This window comes from Aristolochia californica, unplaced genomic scaffold (assembly GCF_029961685.1).
Source record: "Aristolochia californica isolate CCGP_79_NKW_82.1479 unplaced genomic scaffold, dmAriCali1.0.hap1 SCAF_15, whole genome shotgun sequence".
NCBI lineage: Eukaryota > Viridiplantae > Streptophyta > Magnoliopsida > Piperales > Aristolochiaceae > Aristolochia > Aristolochia californica.
Window position 1 is genome coordinate 22,699,783 of NW_027181826.1, and position 24,120 is coordinate 22,723,902.

Genomic DNA, 24,120 nt, shown 5'->3' on the forward strand with positions numbered 1-24,120 from the left:
AACAAGTTTGCAAATAAAAATTCACATCAAATGCAAAGTCACACAAAACCAAGAAAAATAATCTAAAATTAAACATTAGAGAGTATACAGACTTATTTACCCCCTCCCCCTACTATGTTTATACCCCATGGGACCAAACATGTGTTATCCCTCCTCTTCTAATAGAGATTGCTCTGGCCTTTATAAAAATGATATAAATCAAGATGATTTCATAAATGGCTCAATCCCCTAACTAGACCTAACTAACTTTTCATGGAGATATTCAGATGAGGTTTCTCTAACCATCATTACATGATTTTATTACTATTTTACCCCTACTTTGGCTTATTATTTAGAAACCGGTCCAAGGGCACTAGGGCGGGTGAGGTCCGAGTAGCGGTGCGGGTTTGGCCGGTCAAAACCCGCCCCTCGGCCTATCAAATTCGCCTTCCGCGCTTACCATGCTCGTCATCACTGTACGACTTTTCTCTTGCTGTCGTTGCTTTCCATCCATTTTTGTCTTCGGTGAACCTGACAAAAGCCCTAAAATCGTCTCCTCCCCACTGTACATACATTTATTTCTTAATACACTCTTCTATGTGATCAATATATAGTCATTTCTCTTTCCTCTTCCTCGCCGTGAAGGACTCGATCTCATCTGGTAGGCCCATCACCGTTCACCAGTGGTGGTAGGCTTGCAGTCTAAGCTGGCGTTGGTTGGAAATTTTGTTGGTTTCTTACTCCAATATTCTTCACCTCTCCTTTTCTCTGCGTATCTTTTTTCTTCGTTTTTATTTCTCACGTTTGCAGGAGTCTTTTGCAGTTGCAGACTGAAAGTGTTAGTGAGAAATCTAGAGGAATAGGAAGGGATTAGCTGAATTTTCTTACTGAGGTAAAGTTCCCTTTTCTTTTTTCAGTTCGAAAAGGCGACTCTTCTTGACATTTTAGTTTTGATGCGGCTATTGATTTTCGTTGGACAAACAGCGTGTATAAGTGTCGTCGATTTAACGGATCTAGATAATCTGGTTTCTGCTGAGGGAAAAAAAAAAGTTTAAGCTGAAACTCTTGAAAATTGATTGTCTTTTCCTTGCTTCTGTCAGATTGAAGTAAACCCTTCCAGTACAAGTATGTCCTCAAAATGTGATCGATAGGATCCATTTTGATGTTGACGATTGAGGAATTGGTGGGTACTACAACTCGTCCATGATCTGTTTTTGTTTGTTGGAGATGGTATTGTTACCTACGGACGTGTCTCGAGTGCGCATGATGGAGGTTTGGAACTGTAAATGTGTGAATACGCTGTTGATTTGCATAATTAATATAAAATTTCCTTGTGACTTGTTCAAGTATGAACGGCACTGTGGTTTTTGTTACTTCACAATGAAGGATTTTGAAAGAAGAGTACATTAGGTGATCACTAAAAATATTTGACTATGACGGCAAGTGAAACTTATGTGTTGGCAATTAGTGATCGGAGATAGATGAAAAGCAGTTGACAAAAGCAATCATGAGAAAAGTTAAAAACCTCTACTGTTCACTGGAGTTGATATAGGAGGAGATGGAAACAGATGGTCAGAATTAAAATTAGAGTTTTTTTCTAGAAAGTTAAAGCTTTTTTGAAAATTTAGAATTAATGGCAATATTTTGTATATCAGGGAATTTGTGTTCCACTGGATTTGTTATTTTATTGTGTGGATTACAATACGAGGACATTGCCTTCCATGTTGCCAGTTAACGAGAAAGCTACACTGGTTGTTCCTGTCTGAAGTTAGTCATACTTGGATCAGTGCCTGGATTTGCCTTACTTCTTTAAGCCCTGTGGACCGGCTTGAAAACTTTGGTTCTGTGCAAGACACTCAATATGAGCTTATATTATTTTATTTTATTTTTGAAATAGTGTTGAGTTATATTAAAAGACTAAAAAAAGCAAGATTACAAGGAGGGGGAACCATCTCAAACAATGAGAGATTCATGGGAGGTTCCAAATTTAGCTAGCCTATCAGCAACAGAATTGGCTGACCTAGGAATGTGATTCCAAGTACAAAAATGGAAGATTCAATATCTGCAGTAGATGAAGTAATTGGCCAATGCCGCCAAGGGGGAGAGGCTGAATTACAGCACCAATTATTCGTGAGCTTATATTATTCATGATGAAGACAATCACTTGCATAATTTGGCTCCAATTTTTAGGCTTTATTATGGTATTGAGTACTTACCTACATGGAACTCATTTTTTGTTGGAATGTTGCATAATGGCTTTTAATTATCTAATTATTTGTATTATAAAAAAATTTACTAATTTTTTTCCTGGGTACTCTGCCCAACTTTGGTCCATATTGGTGCTCTAAATCTTCATCCTTTTGTAAGACACTTTTTAAGAATTCATACTTCATCCTTGGCAGTTTTGACTGGATGAGGCCAACTAACAATCTTGAGTCTCAACTCAGTCTTAAACATTTCAATCTGAAGATTATCAACGGATAGTTTCACTTTAACTACTCAAAAAATTGTTTATAGTTTTACTTTTAACTTTATCCTTGAGTACAGGTTTCATTGAAGCATTGCATTTATGTGGTTCTATTAAGGAGGTTTCCAGAAACTCATTTGTCCATTTGAATTGGACATGAGAACTTCATTGATTTGTTTTCATGTGAAAATTTCCTTACTTTCTAAGAAAAAAGCCTGCACTTTCTAGTTATGCATTTGATCAGTTGTACACTTGACTTACCTACTTAATGCTCTTCCATCAGGACGATGAATACTGCTGACATCACAGGACATTAGCTGGTTTACAACTTCCTTGGTTCTATAAAAAAAACTCTGATAAAATGCTGGTGAAACAGTTCCGCTGTTTACATTCAGCCTCTTGTATATGTACAAAAGGCCATCTAAGTGAGGATGCAATTTTCCTTGTAATACAACACATGAACTGGAACCCTAGGTTGATTGCTATCCTCTCATGTGTTTGCAAGTGGTTTGATGACATTGCCAAACGCATCTTATGGAAAGAATTCTGCCGAACACGTGCACCAAAAATTATGCTTGACCTACAATCTAGTGGGAGCTACAATGTGGATGGCAACTGGAAAGCACTTGGGAAGCTGCTGATTCACTGTTCAGGCTGCAACAAAGGAGGCTTATTTAACAGCGTTCATATCCCAGGTCATTTTGTTTACAGAACACGATTCTCAAGGACTTCTGGGAAGAGTTTTCTCCTGCCTCAGTGTCGGTCAGATGTGTTGTATGTTTCAGACCCATGTGAACATCTTGACCAGGGAGAGGAGGGTGACATTGGGTTCTTTCGGGGAATCTTTAAGTCTTTTTTGGTTTCTACGGTCCGGAAAATGTTGATTGATCGAAAGACAGATCTGCACCCAACAGAGGTTTGCCCTTATTGCAAGGCAAAACTATGGAACATGCTTCAGGCTAAGATGATACCGAAGAGCACTTGCAGCAGGTTGGATGCATATGAAGATTGTATCGAGTATTACGTTTGTCTGAATGGTCATTTGCTTGGAATCTGCACTCTTCTACCTTTGTCAGATTCAGAAGAGGCATCAGAGCTGGAGTGATGAAGTGATGATGCTGGGAAAGGGTTCAGGTGCTCACATCAATACTTTCTTATTTTGGTCTGCTAGGCCTTGCAATCACTGGCATATATTTTATGCAATGAACTAGAGAGAAAATGGCTCAAATCAAGCAGCTTGTGATTTTCAATTCATTATCCTTTTTAGCATTAGTAAGAGAATGTCAATGGCCTTGTGATTTTCAATTCATTATCCTGTTTAGCATTAATAAGAGAATGTCAATGGCTCTGTGTTTTATCTTATCTTGTTTTCAATCTCAGTATATGAACATACACGTATGAGTTGTCCTGTTCCTCTCAAAGGCCATTTTCCACTCAGCTGGTGTCATCTCAACTGTCCTCTTCATTTCAATTGTCTAACTGCATCATGCATTTTCATGTTGAACCTATTCCGTCCATATTTCTTATAGAGGTAATCTTTAAATGGGCCACTTGAGTGCAGTTTCTGCTTGAAGGATTCTGTAATTTCTCATATGACTAAGCATGGACTTCCCAGTGTGAATTTTAAAGTTTTTTTTTTCCTTTACAAGTTGCAGAGTTAGACTGCTTAGGGGGGGTTAGTCCACAATGAAGTGGAAAATTGAATTGAAGTGAGATGAATTGCTTCCACTTCAACTCATGTTTGGGTGTTAGTCCAGGCCAGTTGAAGTGGCTGGAAAACAGATTCCAGTGTCCTTTTCTAAATAAAGAAGAGAATTAGTACATAATTAACCAATTAATGATTACAATTCATTATAAATTAATATACTAATTACGTGTGACTAGAATAAATTATATAAAATTAATAAAAATTAAAAAATAATATAAGGGAATATAATAAATAAACATAATGGTTTAATTAATTATAGCAATTGGATAATTAACCAATTAATGATTAAAATTCATTATAAATTAATATACTAATTACGTGTGACTAGAATAAATTATATAAAATTAATAAAAATTAAAAAATAATATAAGGGAATATAATAAATAAACCTAATGGTTTAATTAATTATAACAATTGGATAATTAAACCAATTAATGATTACAATTTATTATAACTTAATATACTAATTACGTGTGACTAGAATAAATTATTTAAATTACATAAAACAGTTAAAAATAACATAAATGAATATAATTAATAAATAAATTATTTTGTAATAACATAATATATAGTATAAAAATACTTAATAAATAAAAATAAAACACGTGACAAAAAGATATAAAATGACAAAAACTTTCTTTGCATCCTCAGTATAATGACATTTGCCATATGCATCGATAAGACTATTTGTGACATAAACATCAGACTCCAACCCCAATTTGATAGCATATGAGTGGATCTCTTTGCTCGCATCAATTAACTGCAAGCTAGCCATTGATTTCAGAATAGTGGACAATGTTGTCTGGTTACAGTTAAACCCTTCTTTTTGCATCTCACAGAAAAGTGATATGGCTTCTTCATCATTCAAATTTTGTACGTAGGTTGTGATTATAGAATTCCAAGAAATTAAATCCTGCATAGGCATCAAATTGAAAACCCTTCTTGCATCCTCCATAAGACCACATTTTGAGTACATATCAACAAGTCCCACATAGACAAATACATCAGTATCAAAACCCACTTTGATCAAATGTGAATTAATTTGCCTGCCCAAATCGATCATTCCCATGCCTGCACAAGCTTTAAGAATACTAGATAGAGTGAACATGTTTGAAGTTATGCCTAACACTTTCATCTCTTGCAACAATTCCAATGTTAGATCATGGAAACCATGAAGAGCACAACCTGCAATAAGAGTGTTCCATGAAACAATATCAGGTAGCAAAATTTTCTCAAAAACCATCATAGCAGCTTCAATATCTCCTAATTTAGCATAAATATCAACAAGTGCATTGGCTGAAAAGGAATCAGCATCATATCTAAGTCGTATCAAAGATCCATTAGACATATGCAACCTTTCCATACAGCATTTACTAGTTCGCTCAATTGGCTATGCAAAGAAAAGCCTTAAACTAGTTCACTGAACTGGCTATTCACAGAAGAGAAGACCTTTTACAAGGTCGCGCTGATACACTTTAGCTATCAGGTACAGCAACTGTCTTCAAGCCAATTTATAAAAGATTTACTGCTTAGTTCGGTTTATGATTCTACAATAAATTCAAAAACAAGATACTGATTTTTATGCTATATCTTCTAAAGGAACCATACTGACTCATGTAAGTCAGCACTGATAAAACTTCTGGATCTATTCTCACATAATAATCTCCGCTCTGTGGTCTTCCAAACCTCCTTTCAGTGAAACACTGAATGTCACTCTACTTTACCTCAAGTTTATTTTAAAATCGTGAGAATTTCATAGAAACAGCTCCAAGAAAACAAAATGCAAAGAAGTCAGCCTTTATCCGATGGGGAAGTTTCTCCCTCAACGATATGTTGGAGACCGCCTAGCGTTTACTTTTACCTAAATTCAACCACACAAATACAACACAGAGAAGTCATTCCTCATTTCGAGCTCCCATTTCTATAGAACTTACTTTTGAAATATATTCAACCATAAAAGGAGAAAGAAGTGACATTTTTTTATAAGAATTTAAAAAATAAAATAAAAAAACTGACCATGAGTCGAACTATAATTGTTTGCAGCAATACATAACAAAATTTTCTCAAAAACCATCATAGCAGCTTCAATCTCTCCTAATTTAGCATAAATATCAACAAGTGCATTTGCTGAAAAGGAATCAGCATCATATCCAAGTCGTATCAAAGATCCGTACAACATCTAAACTCATCAGGCATCACTCCAAAACTAAACCCTAAACAAAAGCTACTCTTCAAAACTAAACCCTAGACCTTAAAACCCTAAAAGTCCCAAACCCCAACTCTAATCCCGAAATTAAACCCTATCAACACGAATTTGAACCCTAAATCCCATAAACCCTAACCCTACATCCCAAAATTTGGCCACAATCAAGATAAATTACGCACGAAAATTCAAATTAACTCAAACACAACACTAAATTAGTTGAAAAAAAAATTAGGGTTTCGGATTACCTTCTGATATTTGGGGGAAATCACCACCGAATGGGGAAATGTAAGCCCAATGGAAGAAATCGACGCCTAACTGTCGAAAATCGAAGAAGATTGAAAGAAATCGAAGGATATCGAAACCGGCATAGGTTAAATCAAAGGAAATCAGGGGAGGAGGAAAGAGAAGAGCGAGAACGAGAAGGAAGAGGGAAACCGAGAGTGAGAAGAGATGGAGGCCTAGAGGCAAAAGAGAGAGGGAGAAGGAAGAGAAAGGCCGAGATAGAAAGAGACGAGAGAGGGAGATGGGGCAAAAACGAGAGATAAAGGCGAGAGAGTAGAGGGAGCAGAGAACGAAGACGAGAGCCGAGCGAGAGGAGCAGAGGGAGCAGAGAGCGAAAACGAGAGAAGAAGGTCGGGCGAAAAAATTCGTCGGGAGACGAAGGCCGAGCAGAGGAGAGGAGAAAGAGGAAATGAGAAAGGATTTTTAGTTTCGGGGGGGGGGGGGAAGCGACACCGTCGCTCGTGGTAAGTCGATGATTTGAAAAAACGGGCAGAATCAAGTTTCCGTCGTTTTTGCCTGAGGAGATGAAACGGTGTTATCTGGCTTCAATTCAATTCATTTTTCACTAACACCTTATTTATGATGACCTAGGTAATGCGGGGGGAATTCATTCCACTTCATTGTGGACTAACCCCCCCTTAGTACTGCTGCAATGTGATATTTTCATCTTCATTTGCCAAGCATCATGCAGCACATATAGAGGCCAAATCGGGATTTCATTAACCTGATTTTTTGGAAATAAGTTAGAATAATTATTACTGCTTGTAGCAGCTTGATGTCACTTGACTGTAAGTATATATGGCAAAAACTTTGGGAGCAAGAATCATGTTATGCTTACTCTTCTTGTGCCATGGTAATTACTATGTTCTCTGGGTTACCATGATTCTCATTTAATTTTGACATTTATGGATTTCGTAATTCTGTTTTTACCATTCGGTTTTCACTGGTAACAACAAACCAGTGACATTAGATATGCTTCCCTGACCTTTTTGTCCATTGCTTGAACAGGTCACTTGGTCTTTCAATTATGAAGCTTTTCAGTCATCCTTAGACTGAAGCATGGCCGAACTGCACAGTGGTCTATCTTGCTCTAATAGAGGATAGTATCCAGTTTTCACATTAATGGATGTTGATCTCCTGTTAGCTCATAAAATAGTGCAGTAAGCTGTTCCACAATCTTGCTTCAGGCTACAAGTGTCCTACTATCGAGTACTTATACCGCATATGCATGTGTATATCTTGCAAAGTTGCATATGTGGTCAAGTACCTTCTAACATCTGTATTGATACATGTCTTTTTATTTTGATGATCCATTGGCTTTTATTTATGTAATGGTGAGTCCCTATTGGATTTTCTTTGAAATGCTCACTTTATTTAATCTGATAAACTGGGTGGCTTAGACTTTGTACTTTGATTGCAAGTATCAATCCAGAACCAAATCATTTACAAATTTCTGTGCATGAATGCATAGTGTTTGAGGCAAGTAAGCACTGCCTCTCTTCATTGTTAGCAAGAAAGTATATTACAGCATCAATCCCTAAGTCTGTGGCAGCTTGCTAAAAGAAGAAACATGTGACAGGAGGTTTCCCTGTTGATCTAAACCTCATAGCCTTTTCCTTAGTTTTCTTCTCATCTTTTCTTTTCTTCTCTTCTGCAACTGCTCTTGCTTCCGCAGCAATTTTTTCAATTCTTGCTATTTCCATGTGGTACTCATGCGAAGCATTTGCTCTCTTTGTTTCTAATTCTCTCTGCAGTTACACAAATCAATGAGTAATGTTCCAGAAGTCTGTTATCAAAAAGCAAATTGAAGGTTGAGGGTAAACCTCTCTCTTGTCCAATTGGCGTCTTGCTTTTGCTTTCCTCTCTCCTTCCCATGACAGAATTGAAGATTTCACCTTTTCATAGCTGACGTTGATGGATAATTAGTAAAGTAGAACATTAATCATTTGCAGATGATACCAAAAGTACAGTATTTGTTGATTTGGTTTCAAAGGCAGAAAGTTGTATGAGTTTCTGTGCGAGTGTAGTTTTAACATGTCCCAAGAATTTATTGTGTTAAAAAGTATTGAAATGACCATACAAAAGCATTAAAATAGCCAGTCAAACTCTTGATGCTCCTATAAGTGTTAAACCATGAACCAATTCAAGTGTGCCTCTCTCTCTCTCTCTCTCTCTCCCTCTTGCACATGCTTCACTTTCATACACACATTCACACAGAAAACATAGGATGATACCTTAATATACAGGTATATGTATTTTTTGCTTATAATATCTTCTAACTACATTCTCGTGGCTTTGGGGGTCATCTATACCTGCATGGCATCTTTACATATTTATGATGAAAATGTTCGTTTAGCATCATGAACAGATATTTCTTGGAACTCTTATTTTGCATTCAGCTAATAACCTTGCTGATAGATTAGCTAAACATGTTGTTTTCAGATCCTGTATTATTTTTGGGGATTCTATTTCCCTTGGCACTTGAGGTCTCCTTCTCCTCTTTTTAATGTTGTTCTCAGTCTTTTCATAGAAATTTGACCATCTTAAAATACAAAACAAAAATATATCATCTAAGCACTATACTCTTTGCCTGTCTTTTACTTGCAAGGATACCAATTATCATGTTTTTGTGGTTCACTAAATCTGCTCTGTGAGCAATAAGAGACCATTGCTCTTAGCAGATAAAGAGGAACCATGCTGTAGAGATGCTTTTTTTTTTGTGTGTGTGTGTGTTATAGTGAAAATTTCCACGTGAGAAAAGCAGGACAAAGATATTAGGTATTAATTTAGTGGGACCACGTCTTGATCAGGTAGAGTTAAATTCAGCTATTTTATGTGTTATTTTCCTCTAATGAATTGTTTTCCTCAGTCATCAAAATAAAAAATTACCTTTTCTGAATTTTGGTCAACTTGATTCTCTCCCAAGTATCTGCTTGTGTAACCATTTTGCCTTTTTCCTTCGAACTTTCTTTCTGCTGGTTGCTACTTATTGGAGTTGTAGGTTTTGTGTCTGGAAATGGTCTTGTATCTTTTGCAGAAATGTGCTTCATGCTACTCGTTCCTTTCTCCTTCTCCTCAGGGTAGTTGGGAACCTTTTGTGTTGTGGGAATTTTTTCTGCCATTTTCTTATCTGTAGCTTCTGGTTTCTTCATTGATGCTCCACCTAATTTATGACATACAGCAGCTCATTAGTAAAAATAATGCCATGTTATTAAATATTTTTAAGACTACTTGTGTTTAAGAAAAGACTGGAAATACTATTAAAAAAACTGACATGACGGAATGGCTGGGAATCAAATTACCTGTTGACGATTTGCTGTCTTCTTTCACTTCCTTAATTGTCAACCGCCTTGATGTTTTAGCAGTGCTCTGCTCTTCTTTTTTTGTCTTAGTCTTGTCCAGAGAGGTCTCTACTGCCCCTGTAGATGATACCCGCCTTTTCTGTTTGTTCAACTGATCTGCTTCTTCAAGAGAGGCTATGGCAAATGCTGCTGCTGCCACTGCTGTCTTGAACTCAATATCATCGCTAGTGTCAGCATCACGGCTCATTTGCCTCCAAAACCAGTTCTGTGTCTTCTTTTCTGCAGAACCCCTATTCTTGGTTATTATTTTTGTTCTCTTCTAATTAGGACTATAGGTGTGTCTTCCCCTAACCCCACCCCTGGAAAGGAATTAGAGGTCTATGGCCTCGCTTATACTGTTCCAGAGCTTATGAGGTTCCACCAAGAGGAAAATTGTATGGATGCTATTCTAGAAATATGGGGTAGAAGCTGTCTTTGACTCTCAAATGTCGGAACAACAAGTCTCGTCCAAAAAAACAGGAAAGAAAATGACTCTTTAATTGTTTGTTCTGTTTAAATAGTTTCTGTATTTCCAACCAAGAATGACTCAAGGACCAAGTCAAGGAAAAGTTGCTCTTGTTTGTGTTTTGTTCATGTATGTGAGTTGTAACTTAGATTAAAAATGATTAATAAATAATAAAATAAGTGAGGAAACTATATGTAAATGTATGATTATTTTGAGGAACAAAAAGGTAAGCTTCTCAAGGAAAATTGATGTTTAGTTGTGACATGGCTATTGTGTTGGTACTTATGAGTTGGAAACAAATGCAGAGTAAGATTGGCAGTATTTATCTTGCTGCAATACTATCCTAGGTGAGAAAGAGCAAAAAAAAAAAAAAAAAAACTAAGTAACAAACAAACCAACAATGGGAGTGATTCAGGAAAAGACAGAAATAAATCTCACATAAATATAAGTACCTGTTTTGAACGACTGTGTTTTCTGTGGTGGTATTCTTCTTTCTCTAGTGCTGCTGAGATCTTGGCTATCCTGTCCTAAACCAGAAAATCTCACCCTAGCAAACTGGTCAGTAATCTCAATCTGTAGAAAATATGTGAAAATTCCTTTTACAGATTTAGCTTTTCAAATTATCTGTTTGAGTATTTGATTTGTGAAATCTCTGTAAGATGTAGTATGATACATATATTGGACAATTTTATGTTTTTCTCCCTGTCAATTGAAATTTTCTTGTTGTTTTCTACTGGAACAAAAGTGCTAGATTTGGACCTAATAAGGAACTGCTAAAGCAACAATTAGAATGTGGATGAGAAAAACACTCAATAGTTTTCTTCCAATTATTTTGATGACCTCCCCATGTCAAGCTATGAAAAAATAAACTGCCATAATCTTGATTAGGAACGGAAGTACCTCATCTGTTTCATCAACTCCATTCTTCAGAACACGAGCAGTAAAGTTTATATGATGTTGGCCAAGAGATTATTGGGATGAAGAGATGAATGAGGGTCTTATTTGAAGCAGAAGCCTGAAGAAGAAAAGAGCTGAAAAGGTCTGTGAAATTTAATCGTAGGGATTAGCTGTGTAGACGGGAGGGGAGCAAGCAAGGTGCTATGTGCCTTACAAGCAAAACCAAGGTAATTTAGGGGATGAAGAAAAGAACTATCTGCTTTTCTCTTGATGCTCAGGCTTCCATACTTTTTCCCACGATGGATTATCTTCACATAAAGAAATCTTTTTGATGTTGGAAATGTTCTACTGTTTGGGAATTTGGGTAGCGAATTGTGTTCTATTCCATTGTTTGATTCCTTATTTCTTCCTTCTCCGCTGGCTACACCTTCGCTGTTTTCTTTTAATATCAGTCAGTATTCTTTGATGTCAAGTACCCTTTTGGACTTTTTGAGGGTTCTTGCATGACAAGATGGGATCATTTTGAATGGAACCGGACATGCCCTTCCAAAGCATCCAAATGATGGTTTTTTTGCTTGAAATAAAGGTATACCTTTGTTTATGCACCGATCCACTCTTTCTTATCCTGTGGAGATGCCTTGTGTATCCCCTGAATCTATTTGAATTTACTTCTACAAATGTTGTTGGAGATGTGTGACTCGAACATAATCGAACTAGGCTATTATTGAGTATTGGCGAAACTCAAATGACACGCTTTTATCAATTGTTTTGACATCTCATGTTTAAGATTCAGTTGGGGCTTGGTACGTTTCTAATTGGTTTAGAATGTGTTTGTGCAGAATGAAAAGTTCAGGAATTTTTTATTTTATTTTTTATTTCTTTTAACTTTAAAATATATTATAAATTAACAAAAATATGAGGAAAAATAAACTAAGAGGCAATCTAGTAGTTCTTGATCATTTACTTCTTATTTTTTTGTTGATTTTCAGGATTTCATTTGGGGAGAAAAGAGGAGGTAAAACGGAGTTTTGGACTTAGTCCAAACCTTCCCTCATTAGATATATTTTAAAATATTAAAAATATAATATTACAATTGTGCCTTTCACCTAAGTAAGAGTAAAGAAAGGACAAAAAAACGTAAACTAATTATATCAATGATACTCTAATTATATTTTATTTTTAACACTTTCTCTTAAGTTGGGTGGTAATGGTAGTGATCCCAGTTTAAAACAAATAACATTAGATGTAGTAATAATCTCTTCTATCACGATGTCCTAAGGATAAGTACAAAATTGGGCATAAATTCTCAAATGATAGAGATTAGTGATAAAACATAAGTCGAAACCAACTTCAAATGATTTTAAACAAATATAGTGATAATAATTACTAACGTGGGTGATGTTTGTTATTTATAAGACAGCAATAAAAAACCTTAAAAAAACTAACTGTATATATATAAGGAGGACCAACCAAAGCGACGTTCCAAAAAAATGTTGGCCAAAGGGGTAAGTGAGAATCAAATAAAAGACGGTAGGAGAAAGACTACTCAATAACAAAAGTGTAATGGGGATTCAATAGGAAGATAATGGGGGGGTTAGTCCACAATGAAGTGGAATGAATTCCCCCCGCATTACCTAGTTCATCCTATTTATGGTGTTAGTCCAGAATGAATTGACTTGAAGTGAGATAACACCGTTTCATCTCCTCAGGCAAAAACGACGGAATTCTGTTTTCGCCCTTTTTTCCAATTCATCGAATTACCACGAGCGACGGCGTCGCTTCTTTCCCCCCCCCCCCCCCCGAAACTAAAAAATCACCCACATTTCCTTTCTCCTCTCCTCTCGCTCAGCCTTCGTCTCTGGACGAAAATTTTCGCCCGACTTCGTCTCTGCTCGCTCTGCTCCTCTCGCTCGGCTCTCGTCTGCTCGCTCTGCTCCTCTCGGTCGGCGCTCATCTTCGTTCTCTGCTCCCTCTCTCTTGTTATCTCTCGTTTTCGCCCCATCTCCCTCTCTCGTCTCTTTCTCTCTCGGCCTTTCTCTTCCCTCTCCCTCTCTCGTCTCCTTCTCTCTTTTCCCTCTCGGCCTCCATCTCTTTTCACTCTCGGCCTCCCTCTTCCTTCTCGTTCTCGCTCTTCTCTTTCCTCCTCCCCCGATTTCATTTGATTTAACCTATTCCGGGGTCAAATTCCTTCGATTTCCTTCAATCTTCTTCGATTTTCGACGGTTAGGCGTCGATTTCTTCCATTGGGCTTACATTTCCCCATTCGGCGGTGATTTCCCCCAAATTTCAGAAGGTAATCCGAAACCCTAATTTTTTTTTCAACTAATTTAGTTTTGTGTTTGAGTTAAATTAAATTTTTGTGCGTAATTTATCTTGATTGTGGCCAAATTAATTCCAATAATATCACATTCATTGAAGCTGAGATACAAAACGTTCATTAATAAATAATACAGATTTGCTCACTTGTTTCCTGTGCATGAGAGTTGATAGCTCAACTGATTGTTTAAGAACTTGACAACCCATCAAGCATGCTGTCAGTTCATGGCATATTTCTGGGACCATGCCCTTGCAGTTTCCTCATAACGAGTTCTTTAGATGCAGTGAGTTCCCCTCCCTACTTTTTCCCCCACAGTTTTCAAGAGAGTAAATTCTCTTGCAACTTTTCCTTTGCACTAACAATGCTCCTATTAGAGGGTGACACCCAGTTGGCCATACGCTGGGTAAGACCATGAACCCAAAACGAACCATCCAATATTAAGTGGTTCTACCCATTCGCTTGGTAAAATCATGAAACCAAAGCAAAGCATCTGCATTTAGCTGTTCCACATTTCCCAATGCAAGTCTTGCCAATTTTCTTGCTAGTTATGAGATCTCCCACCAGCAGCTTGCTGCTAGATGCCATTCCTCAACAGTTTGATTCACTGTTGCAGTTTCTGATGTGCTTTCTTTTATTCTCTTTGTTGTTCTCTTTTGTTAGGAAAAACCTAGTAACTAGAATAACAAAAGGTAATCCGAAACCCTAATTTTTTTTTCAACTAATTTAGTTTTGTGTTTGAGTTAATTTAAATTTTTGTGCGTAATTTATGTTGATTGTGGCCAAATTAATTCCAACCCTGAAGATTACTTTTGAAATGTGTTAGAATGTTGTTGAATATGTTTGAAGTGATATGGAATGTTTATGTCATGTGGTGAGGAGATTTTGGAGTTATAAATATCCACCACATGGTCCAATTCAAACAAGGCTGAGTCGCCTACACGGGCGTCCATTAGCCAACGAAACCCGACCCCCATCAATGACGATGTACGGTTCGTAGTGACTGCGAAGTCATATGGGGCTCTACCTGGGGTGTTCGGTGAATTTGGACTTCATGAGTTTGTTTTTGCATTGTTCTAGTCATTTGCAATGAAATTAGTTAGATTACTTTTGAAATGTGTTAGAATGTGGTTGAATATGTTTGAAGTGCTATGGAATGTTTATGTCATGTGGTGAGGAGATTTTGAAGTTATAAATATCCACCACATGGTCCAATTCAAACAAGGCTGAGTCGCCTACACGGGCGTCCATTAGCCAACGAAACCCGACCCCCATCAATGACGATGTACGGTTCGTAGTGACTGCGAAGTCATATGGGGCTCTACCAGGGGTGTTCGGTGAATTTGGATTTCATGAGTTTGTTTTTGCATTGTTCTAGTCATTTGCAATGAAATTAGTTAGACTACTTTTGAAATGTGTTAGAATATGGTTGAATATGTTTGAAGTGCTATGGAATGTTTATGTCATGTGGTGAGGAGATTTTGGAGTTATAAATATCCACCACATGGTCCAATTCAAACAAGGCTGAGTCGCCTACACGGGCGTCCATTAGCCAACGAAACCCGACCCCCATCAATGACGATGTACGGTTCGTAGTGACTGCGAAGTTATATGGGGCTCTACCAGGGGTGTTCGGTGAATTTGGACTTCATGAGTTTGTTTTTGCATTGTTCTAGTCATTTGCAATGAAATTAGTTAGATTACTTTTGAAATGTTTTAGAATGTGGTTGAATATGTTTGAAGTGCTATGGAATGTTTATGTCATGTGGTGAGGAGATTTTGGAGTTATAAATATCCACCACATGGTATTTTGTTATTCGTTGGTTGTGTTTCTATGTGTCCCTAGTTACTACGACGAGTAATGGTTGTCTGATAAAAAAAATTTCTATGACGACCATCTCGGATTTAGATTATAAATGGCTGGAAGAAGACAACAAACTCCTCGATCATATGACATTTGGACCTTCGATGATGACAACAAAATGCTCGATCTGTTGGTTGAGCAAGTCAATATGGGGAATAGGATGCCTAATGGGGTTTGGAAGCATGAAGTATATTTGGACTGTGTCAATAGGTTCAATGAAGACACAACTAATAAAAAAACTGTTGAGCAGCTCAAGAATCGAACAAGATCATGGAAGAAAACTTACCAAACAGTAACAAGTTGTCTCAACACTAGTGGGTTCGGTTGGGATGCAACCACACATCGAGTTACTGCATGTCATTCTGTATGGCAAGACTATATCAAGGTCAGTAAATTATGATTGACTGTAAAACATTTTGTATGTTTTCCGCATTACTAGAACTCTATGCCAAGTCGTCTAAATGATGTTTTATCCTTGTAGGAGCATAAAGAAGCTGAAAAGTACAGACAACAAGGCTGCCCTCTTTATGACAAATTGGCTTTGGTAGTGGAAAACTCAATAGCCATGGGGAGAACAAGTCAAACTGACGAAGAGTGTAATGATGTCCAACATCAGGAAGAAAATGAGCACGTGGATATGCTCGAGGATGTCGATTTAGGTAGAGAATCTCCTTCGCCATTCCTTACAGAAAATGAGTCGGCACCTGATCAGTCTCCAAGTACTAACCCGTCAAGTTCAAGTCGTCGTAGAAAGAGACCACAAATGGCCACTGATGATAGTATTCTGTTCGCTGATACAATGACAAGAATTGCCACCCTACTGCAATCTCTACAAGCTAAAAATGATAAAGCCACCGGAGAAAATTGGTATGAAGCACTCACAGAAATCCCGGACCTATCAGTAGAGATGAAGTTTCGCGCTCCTATATTGTTAGATACACCAATGAAGAAGGACATGTTTACGAAGCTGCCAGTGGAAGAGCGAATTAATTGGCTTAAATATTGTGCTGGTGAAATGGAGTCAATACTTTGAAGTACATTATGTATTTTGGGACGATTGTTTTGAAGTTTAATTATGTTTTTTTAATTATGACTTTATAAGACGTATCATTGATAGATTATGAATTTTATTATGGTTAAGATTTGGGTTTTCATGATTGTCGTGTTCTTATTGTGTGGATGAATGTTGTAGGTGTGTGATTGGAGATGATTTTATATAGGTGTGATTAAAAATAGGTTATGATTGAAGAACATGGTATGTTTTTGTGTTGATGATATTATGAAGAAACAGGAATTATTGTTGAAGTCGTTATTATGGTTGTGGTGATTGTATTTGCAGGTTTCCATGGAAGACGAAAATAGGAATACAATGATGATTTTATTGACATGTCTTATGTACATGATGGGAATATACTATATGAACCATAGGTCTAGACGTACATTACGTCCTCGTGGGATAGGTGGTCCGATTTATTTACAAAAGGCATTAGCGAAATCACCTGTTAAATTTCGAAAAGTTTACAGGATGAATCAAATTGTGTTTAAAAAAATGGCAAAGATACTTTATAGCAAAGGGTTTTTATCACCTACAAAGACCATCTCAGTGGAAGAACAACTTGCATATTTTCTCTTAACTGTTGGTCAAGGACAAGCGTATAGTGTCACAGCAGAGATGTTTGATAGATCAAACTGGACTATAAGTAGGTATTTCAATAAGGTGTTGAATGCTATTATCAAACTTCGGCTTGATTACATCAAACGGCCTTCAGAACGAACTCACTCGAAGATTTTAAACAATCCAATGTTTAATCCGTATTTTAAGGTAACATCACTTGACATATAATGAACAATTTTAGATTAATATTTAGAGTTACTTGTATTAATTGAAATGATATAATTAGGATTGTATTGGATGGAACTCATATCAAAGCAAACATCCAACTTGAAGAACAACAAAGGTTCTGGAACAGAAAAGGCTATCTCTCACAAAATGTGATGGCAGCATGTACATTTGATATGCAATTCACTTATGTACTTGTTGGATGGGAGGGATCAGCAGCTGATTCCCGTGTATTGAAGGACGCATTGACTCGCCGAAATAGAATTTGTGTACCTGAAGGTAAATAATATATTGTTATGTAGTATTTTTTTTTATTTTTTTTCAATTATCTTATGTGAAAAATATTTTGTATTGTAGGTAAATATTATCTAGTCGATGCTGGTTATGCAAATATGTCAGGATTTTTGGTTCCATATCGAGGAACTCGTTATCATCTACAAGAATTTGGAGACAACCTTCCTAGAAATGATAAAGAGCTATTCAACCGAAGGCACTCATCTTTGAGAAATACTATTGAACGAACTTTTGGTGCTTTAAAAGCTCGATTCCAAATGTTGAAAGTTGCTCCTCCCTTTTCTTATAAGATCCAGATGAAAATTGTAATAGCTTGTTGCATATTACACAATTATATACGTAAAGAGGATTACAATGATATGTTTGAATTGGAAGATGATGATTCCGATGATGAGGTAGGTGGAGGAGGTGATGAGGTCCGATTAGTTGGTGAAAATTTGGATGGAGATAGCGATGATAGCGATGATAGCGATGATCTTGGGGATGAAGGCAACCTATCAACAACAATGCGGAGGCGTCGTGCATTAGAATCCACTAGAGCTGCACAATTTCGAGATGCCATAGCAACTAGCATGTGGAGTGATTATTAGTGGTTGTACTTTATTGCATTTGAACATGTATGTTCTCGTTCGTATCTACTAAACTAGTCAGTTGATGATGTTAAACGCACAAACTCTAATTATATTGGTTGTTGTCATTTTATACCTTTTTGTATTAATTTTATTTATTAAATATTTTTATACTATATAGTATGTTATTACAAAATAATTTATTTATTAATTATATTCATTTATGTTATTTTTAACTGTTTTATGTAATTTAAATAATTTATTCTACTCACACGTAATTAGTTTAATAATTAATAATAAAATTTAATCATTAATTGGTTTAATTATGCAATTTCTATAATTAATTAACCAATTTGGTTTATTTATTATATTCCCTTATGTTATTTTTAAATTTTTATGTAATTTAAATAATTTATTCTACTCACACGTAATTAGTTTAATAATTAATAATAAAATTTAATCATTAATTGGTTTAATTATGCAATTTCTATAATTAATTAACCAATTTGGTTTATTTATTATATTCCCTTATGTTATTTTTAAATTTTTATGTAATTTAAATAATTTATTCTAATCCCACGTAATTAGTATAATAATTTATAATAAAATGTAATCATTAATTGGTTTAATTATGCAATTGCTATAATTAATTAAACAATTAGGTTTATTTATTATATTCCCTTATGTTATATTTAAATTTTTATTAATTTTAATTAATTTATTCTAACCACACATAATTAGTATAATAATTTATAATAAATTGTAATCATTAATTGGTTTAATTATACAATTGCTATAATTAATTAAACACTTAGGTTTATTTATTATATTCCCTTATGTTATTTTTAATTTTTTTTTAATTTTAAATAATTTATTCTAATCCCCCGTAATTAGTTTGTTAATTTATATTGAATTGTAATCATTAATTGGTTAATTATCCAATTGCTAAAATTAATTAAACCATTATTTTCATTTATTATATTCCCTTATGCTATTTTGTAATTTTTAATAATTTTATATAATATATTCTAGTCGCGTAATTAGTATATTAATTTATAATGAATTATAATCGTTAATTGGTTAATTATCCAATTGCTATAATTAATTAAACCATTAGGTTTATTTATTATATTTTTTTATGTTATTTTTAATTTTTTTATTAATTTTATATAATTTATTGTAGTAACACGTAATTATTGTTTTAATTTATAATAAACTATAATCATTTATCTAGAAAAGGACACTGAAATCTGTTTTCCAAGCACTAACACTGGAATCTGTTTTCCAGCCACTTCAACTAGCCTGGACTAACACCCAAACATGACTTGAAGTGGAAACAATTCATCTCACTTCAATTCAATTTTCCACTTCATTTCCACTTCATTGTGGACTAAAAAAAGTGAGTCATACCGAGTCAAGGCGAGTCAGTACTGAGTCACACCGAGGCAAGGTTAGTCATGTACTGAGTCAATCCAATCAGAGTGGAAGACTCATACCGAGACAAGCAATCGCGTCAGACTGACTCGTGAGTACGAGTTGACTCAACCCAAGTTAACCCAAGTTTACCTCAAGCAGAACAATATTCTCAAGTCATTGGTTCGAACCCAATACAATAAATACAAACAGTCACCTCAACATCAGAGCAAAGATAATTGAGCAGTCAAAGCAAGTTACAACCAAGCAATGTGAGATAATGCGATAGTGATCAAGGAGATTAACGACAACTTTCCAGTCCAACGAAGATAGCTCTCTCTGTATACCAAATTACAAAGCAAGTTACGAACCAAAAAATCAGTTGGATAACTTTTGAAGATAAGCTTCCAACAAGTTGAACGGAAATGTATAGTAGTAAAACTCGTTTCAAAGGCAATGGTTACTGGAATGAAGACGAAACTGGTCAATTAACGATGATAATGGCAATGGGTATAAGAGGAAAGTTGGTTCCAGACATAAACCCAATCGTCAATGCATATGAAGTTATCTATGCTATCGAGTGAAGATGCCTCCAACGGAAAGATATGACCCTAGCAATTCTTCTATAAATAAAATAGCGCCAATGCAGCAAAGAGCAGTACCGATTGGAAATTACTGTCAAGTTCAAGATTACTTGCGGCATAGACAAAATTAGATGAGCAAAATTGATATCAGACGAACCAGTAATGAAATTGCAAGATGAGCGAGACAACCAACCAAACGAGGTGAAGAAGAGAACACACGTTGGGGAGAAAATAAGAGGAAGAATGAGGTTTTGGACTTAATCCAAATCCTCCCCCTTAAGCTATATTTATAGATACTAAAAGTTACAATATTATAATTATACTTTTCACCCTAATAAGAGTGAAGAAGAGACAAAAAAAATAACATCATATCTTCCAATATTTTTAATTTAAATTTATATAAATTATTTTATTTCTAATATAAATACAATCACCGTAATTATTAATTATTATTTTTATTTAAAATAAATACAAAAAAAAAACAGTCAAAGTTTTTTGTTGTTTTTCCATTCTTCTCCAAAAGATTGGTAGTTGAGCATCATTCTCTGTGTTTTTCAACTAAAAGTACGCTCTTTTCTCAAATAATATATCCACTTATTGTTCTTTTTTCTTTTTGCCTTAGGATGATATTGACACTTCCCCATATCCAATTAATTGTTAAGGAGTTTTTATTAGGAATTTTGCCACATTATTCAAGTGTAAGCATATAAGTGTGCATAGAGAATTTTAAGTATTATACATATATATAGAGATAAACAAACCGATGCACTATATATTGAGGTGTCCTTTTAGAAAGCACAATATCAGAAAAACCTTTCTTCCAAAAAATAAAATACAAGCAAGCTAAAAACCACTAATTGCTTACAAAATTATATAAAAATAAAAAGTATGCCAAGATTTGGGTGAAAGCACGAGAAGAATAAATGATTCATAAGTTGAAGCGTACAAGATGATTTTTTTTTTACTTGCCTCCATATTGTTTTCGTCGATTAACCATCAATAGGTAATAAGGTTTCATTGAAAAAAATGATATATATAAAGAGAGAGAGAGAGAGAGAGAGAGAGAACATGATGTGAATTATAGAAGAGAAATGTCCGAATAGAAGAAAAAAATGTAGTTATATTTAATTTAGTCCTGGCTCTTGAGTGAAACCTCTATAACACTTGAGGCGTTGTTGAATTTTTATAAACCAAAGGGGTTATAAAAATTTATAGGTAACGATTTGTTATAGCCCTAAGGGGGAAGGGTTAGTGCACTTAAAGAGGGGAAGAGAAAGTGAAATTGAAAGTGAATTACTTTTTTGTGTTAGTATACTAAATATAAAATGCACTGGAAAGTACTTTTTAGTGTTAATGCCCGAAATGGAAAATGCAATGGAAACAAAAGAATGAGTTACTTTTGTTAACAAACCTAAACAAACATAGTTACTTTTATAATTAGTAATTTAATATAATATTAAAAGTATTAACATAATAAATAATTAAATAGGATATTTTATTAATAAATTAAGATAGATTATACTTTAATCTAAATTAATACAATAATTACGTGTTAAAATTAACTTATTAATTTAATTAATTATAAAATATAGAATACTCAAACAAAAATGTTTACTTTTATAATGTCTAGATCCTTGATCAGATTCTTAGTTTAATAATATCTTAATTATCACTCTTAAATTAATAATTTAATATAGTATTAAAAATATAAATATAATAAATATATATATATGGTATTTTATTTATAACATAAGAAATATTTTAGTGTAGTATAAATTAATAATATAACTACGAAGTAAAATAAAAATATTATTTTAATTAATTTTAAAATATAGAATACTAAAAAAAATATATTTAATTTTATAATGTCTAGATACTTGATCAAATTTTTAGTTTAAAAATATCTGAATTATCACTCTTAAATCAGTAATTTAATATAATATTAATAATAAATAAATAAATAAATAATATGGTCTTTTATTAATAACATAAGATAGATTTTAGTGTAGTATAAATTAATAATATAATTACGAAGTAAATAAAATAATTAGTTTAATTAATTTAACAAATAAAAAATAAAAAGACTTAGAGGGAAGAGGGTTCGAATGACAAAAGGGGGAAGAAAGGGTTTTGCAGCAGGAGGGAGAAGAAAAAGAAGAGTTGAGACGGTGAGAGGGTTCGGCGACGGTGAGAAGGGGAAGAAAGAGAAGAATTGAGACAACAAGAGGGTTCGTCGAGAGGGCAAGAGAAGGTAGCACGGTGAGACGACGAGTCGACAAAGAGCAAGAGATGAGAGAGATGAGGATTGGGAAGGAGAAAAATTTGAGAGAGAGGAGGATGGAGAGGGAAGGTCAAGCGAGAGCAGGACTCAGAGAGTGTCGAATAATTGAGTGAAAGTAAATGAACCAGGATTTGGGTCAAATTTCACTTTCACTCGTTTTACACAAGAGGAGTGCACTTTCACTTTCCTCTTGGTGCACACACTAACGTTTTTTTTATAAGTAAGGGGGGGTTAGTGCACAATGTAAGTGCAGGGGGAAAGTGAAATGGAAAGTGAAGTACTTTCTCTAGGGAAAGTGAGATGGAATGTAAAGTATTTGTTTGTGTTAGTGTGCGTAATGGAAAGTACAGTATAAAAAACTTGTTTGTGTTAGTGTGCACAATGTAAAGTACAGTGTAAAGTACTTGTTTGTGTTAGTATGCACAATGGAAAGTGTTATTTATTAAATAAAATATTTTGATATATCTGACTTTCAGAAAATTAAATTAATATTAGTTAATAAATCAAATATATTAAATATAATAATTAAACAAATGCTTACTTTTATATTATTAAAATTGCAATCAAATTTTAATTTTGTAATATCTAAATATGAAATAATTATACAAATATCGTACTACATAACATACTACACAAACATCGTAATTAATAAAAAATATTAATACAAATATATATTTTTATAGTAACTAAAAATTATTCATCAAACGACTTTATATTTACCTTAAAATATGGATAATAGATATCACTGTTCATGATCTTTTAATGAGTACGTCTTGAAGGTCGCTTGATGTAATCAGATTATAGTTTGATAATAGCATTTAATACCTTATTAAAATACTTACTAATTGTCTAATTTGATATTTCAAACATCTCTGAGATGACACTAGAAGATTGTTGTTGACCAACAATGATAAAAAATATGCAAGTTGTTCTTCCACAGTTATTGCCCTTGTATCAAATAAAAGTCCTTTACTTTTCAAGATTTCAACCAACTTGAAAAAAATAGTTTAATTCATCCTATACACTTTTCAAAATTTAATAAACGATATTTCTAATGCTTTCTTTAAATATCGTGGACCACCCATATGAGAAGAACGTTGTACTTGCCAATTACAATCATTTGAGTATGAATTGACAAAGACAAGTACAACTGTGTAAGCTGCAATACAAATACATATTTTCTCCTTATTTGGTAGATTATCCATGGGTACCTGCAATACTAAAAATTCAATAATAAAAACATGTTTTAAACACATTCAATTATTTATGTCTGAATATGTTAACACAACCTGCACCCTGCACCATTAAAGCATTCTCAACATTTATTTATTGAACACAAACAATAATACACATTCACTGTTTACCATAAATATACAATAATCAACGTCATTCATACAATATCAAATGTGTCTCGTAAATATAAGTTAAAATTGTCAACATCTGTATAAGTCTATTACATTGCATTGAATTTAGCCATCAACCAGTCATATTGATCTTCTTGTTTCATTTTGATAAACTTATCCTTCTTATCTTTGGTGTTGAGCAACTCTGGGGCACAAAACTTCATGTTTCCAGACTCCATTGGGTAATTTGTTACCAAAATCGACTTGCTCAA

The 24,120-nt window shown here is 34.5% G+C and overlaps 4 protein-coding genes across 6 annotated transcripts; 2 read left to right on the top strand and 2 right to left on the bottom strand.

The window, feature by feature from the left end:
- The first annotated feature begins 483 nt into the window (after positions 1-483).
- Positions 484-8,063, top strand: LOC137952302 (EID1-like F-box protein 2). Of its 3 annotated transcripts, none has more exons than XM_068799430.1 (4): positions 484-707; positions 790-871; positions 2,730-3,580; positions 7,651-8,063. In XM_068799430.1, exon 3 carries the CDS (start codon positions 2,808-2,810, stop codon positions 3,549-3,551), a length of 744 nt encoding a protein of 247 aa, XP_068655531.1. In that variant the 5' UTR covers positions 484-707; positions 790-871; positions 2,730-2,807; the 3' UTR covers positions 3,552-3,580; positions 7,651-8,063. The 3 variants fall into 3 exon arrangements, with proteins under 3 accessions (XP_068655531.1, XP_068655532.1, XP_068655533.1); XM_068799431.1 differs by having other exon boundaries at positions 803-871; XM_068799432.1 differs by having other exon boundaries at positions 484-640; positions 803-871.
- LOC137951252 (pentatricopeptide repeat-containing protein At2g34400-like) lies at positions 4,738-6,333 on the bottom strand. The gene is made up of 2 exons (XM_068797837.1): positions 6,171-6,333; positions 4,738-5,450 (listed from the first exon to the last, which is right to left on the bottom strand). The coding sequence occupies exons 1-2, from the start codon at positions 6,331-6,333 to the stop codon at positions 4,738-4,740; spliced, it is 876 nt and encodes a 291-aa protein (XP_068653938.1).
- Positions 8,064-8,184: 121 nt separating the features above from the next.
- LOC137951253 (remorin 1.4-like) lies at positions 8,185-11,400 on the bottom strand. Its single transcript, XM_068797839.1, has 6 exons — positions 11,350-11,400; positions 10,902-10,996; positions 9,945-10,223; positions 9,532-9,805; positions 8,466-8,547; positions 8,185-8,390 (listed from the first exon to the last, which is right to left on the bottom strand). The coding sequence occupies exons 1-6, from the start codon at positions 11,370-11,372 to the stop codon at positions 8,199-8,201; spliced, it is 945 nt and encodes a 314-aa protein (XP_068653940.1). The 5' UTR covers positions 11,373-11,400; the 3' UTR covers positions 8,185-8,198.
- Positions 11,401-16,089: 4,689 nt separating this feature from the next.
- LOC137951254 (uncharacterized protein At2g29880-like) lies at positions 16,090-16,557 on the top strand. The gene has a single exon (XM_068797840.1). The coding sequence runs from the start codon at positions 16,090-16,092 to the stop codon at positions 16,555-16,557; it is 468 nt and encodes a 155-aa protein (XP_068653941.1).
- The last annotated feature ends 7,563 nt before the right edge of the window (positions 16,558-24,120 follow it).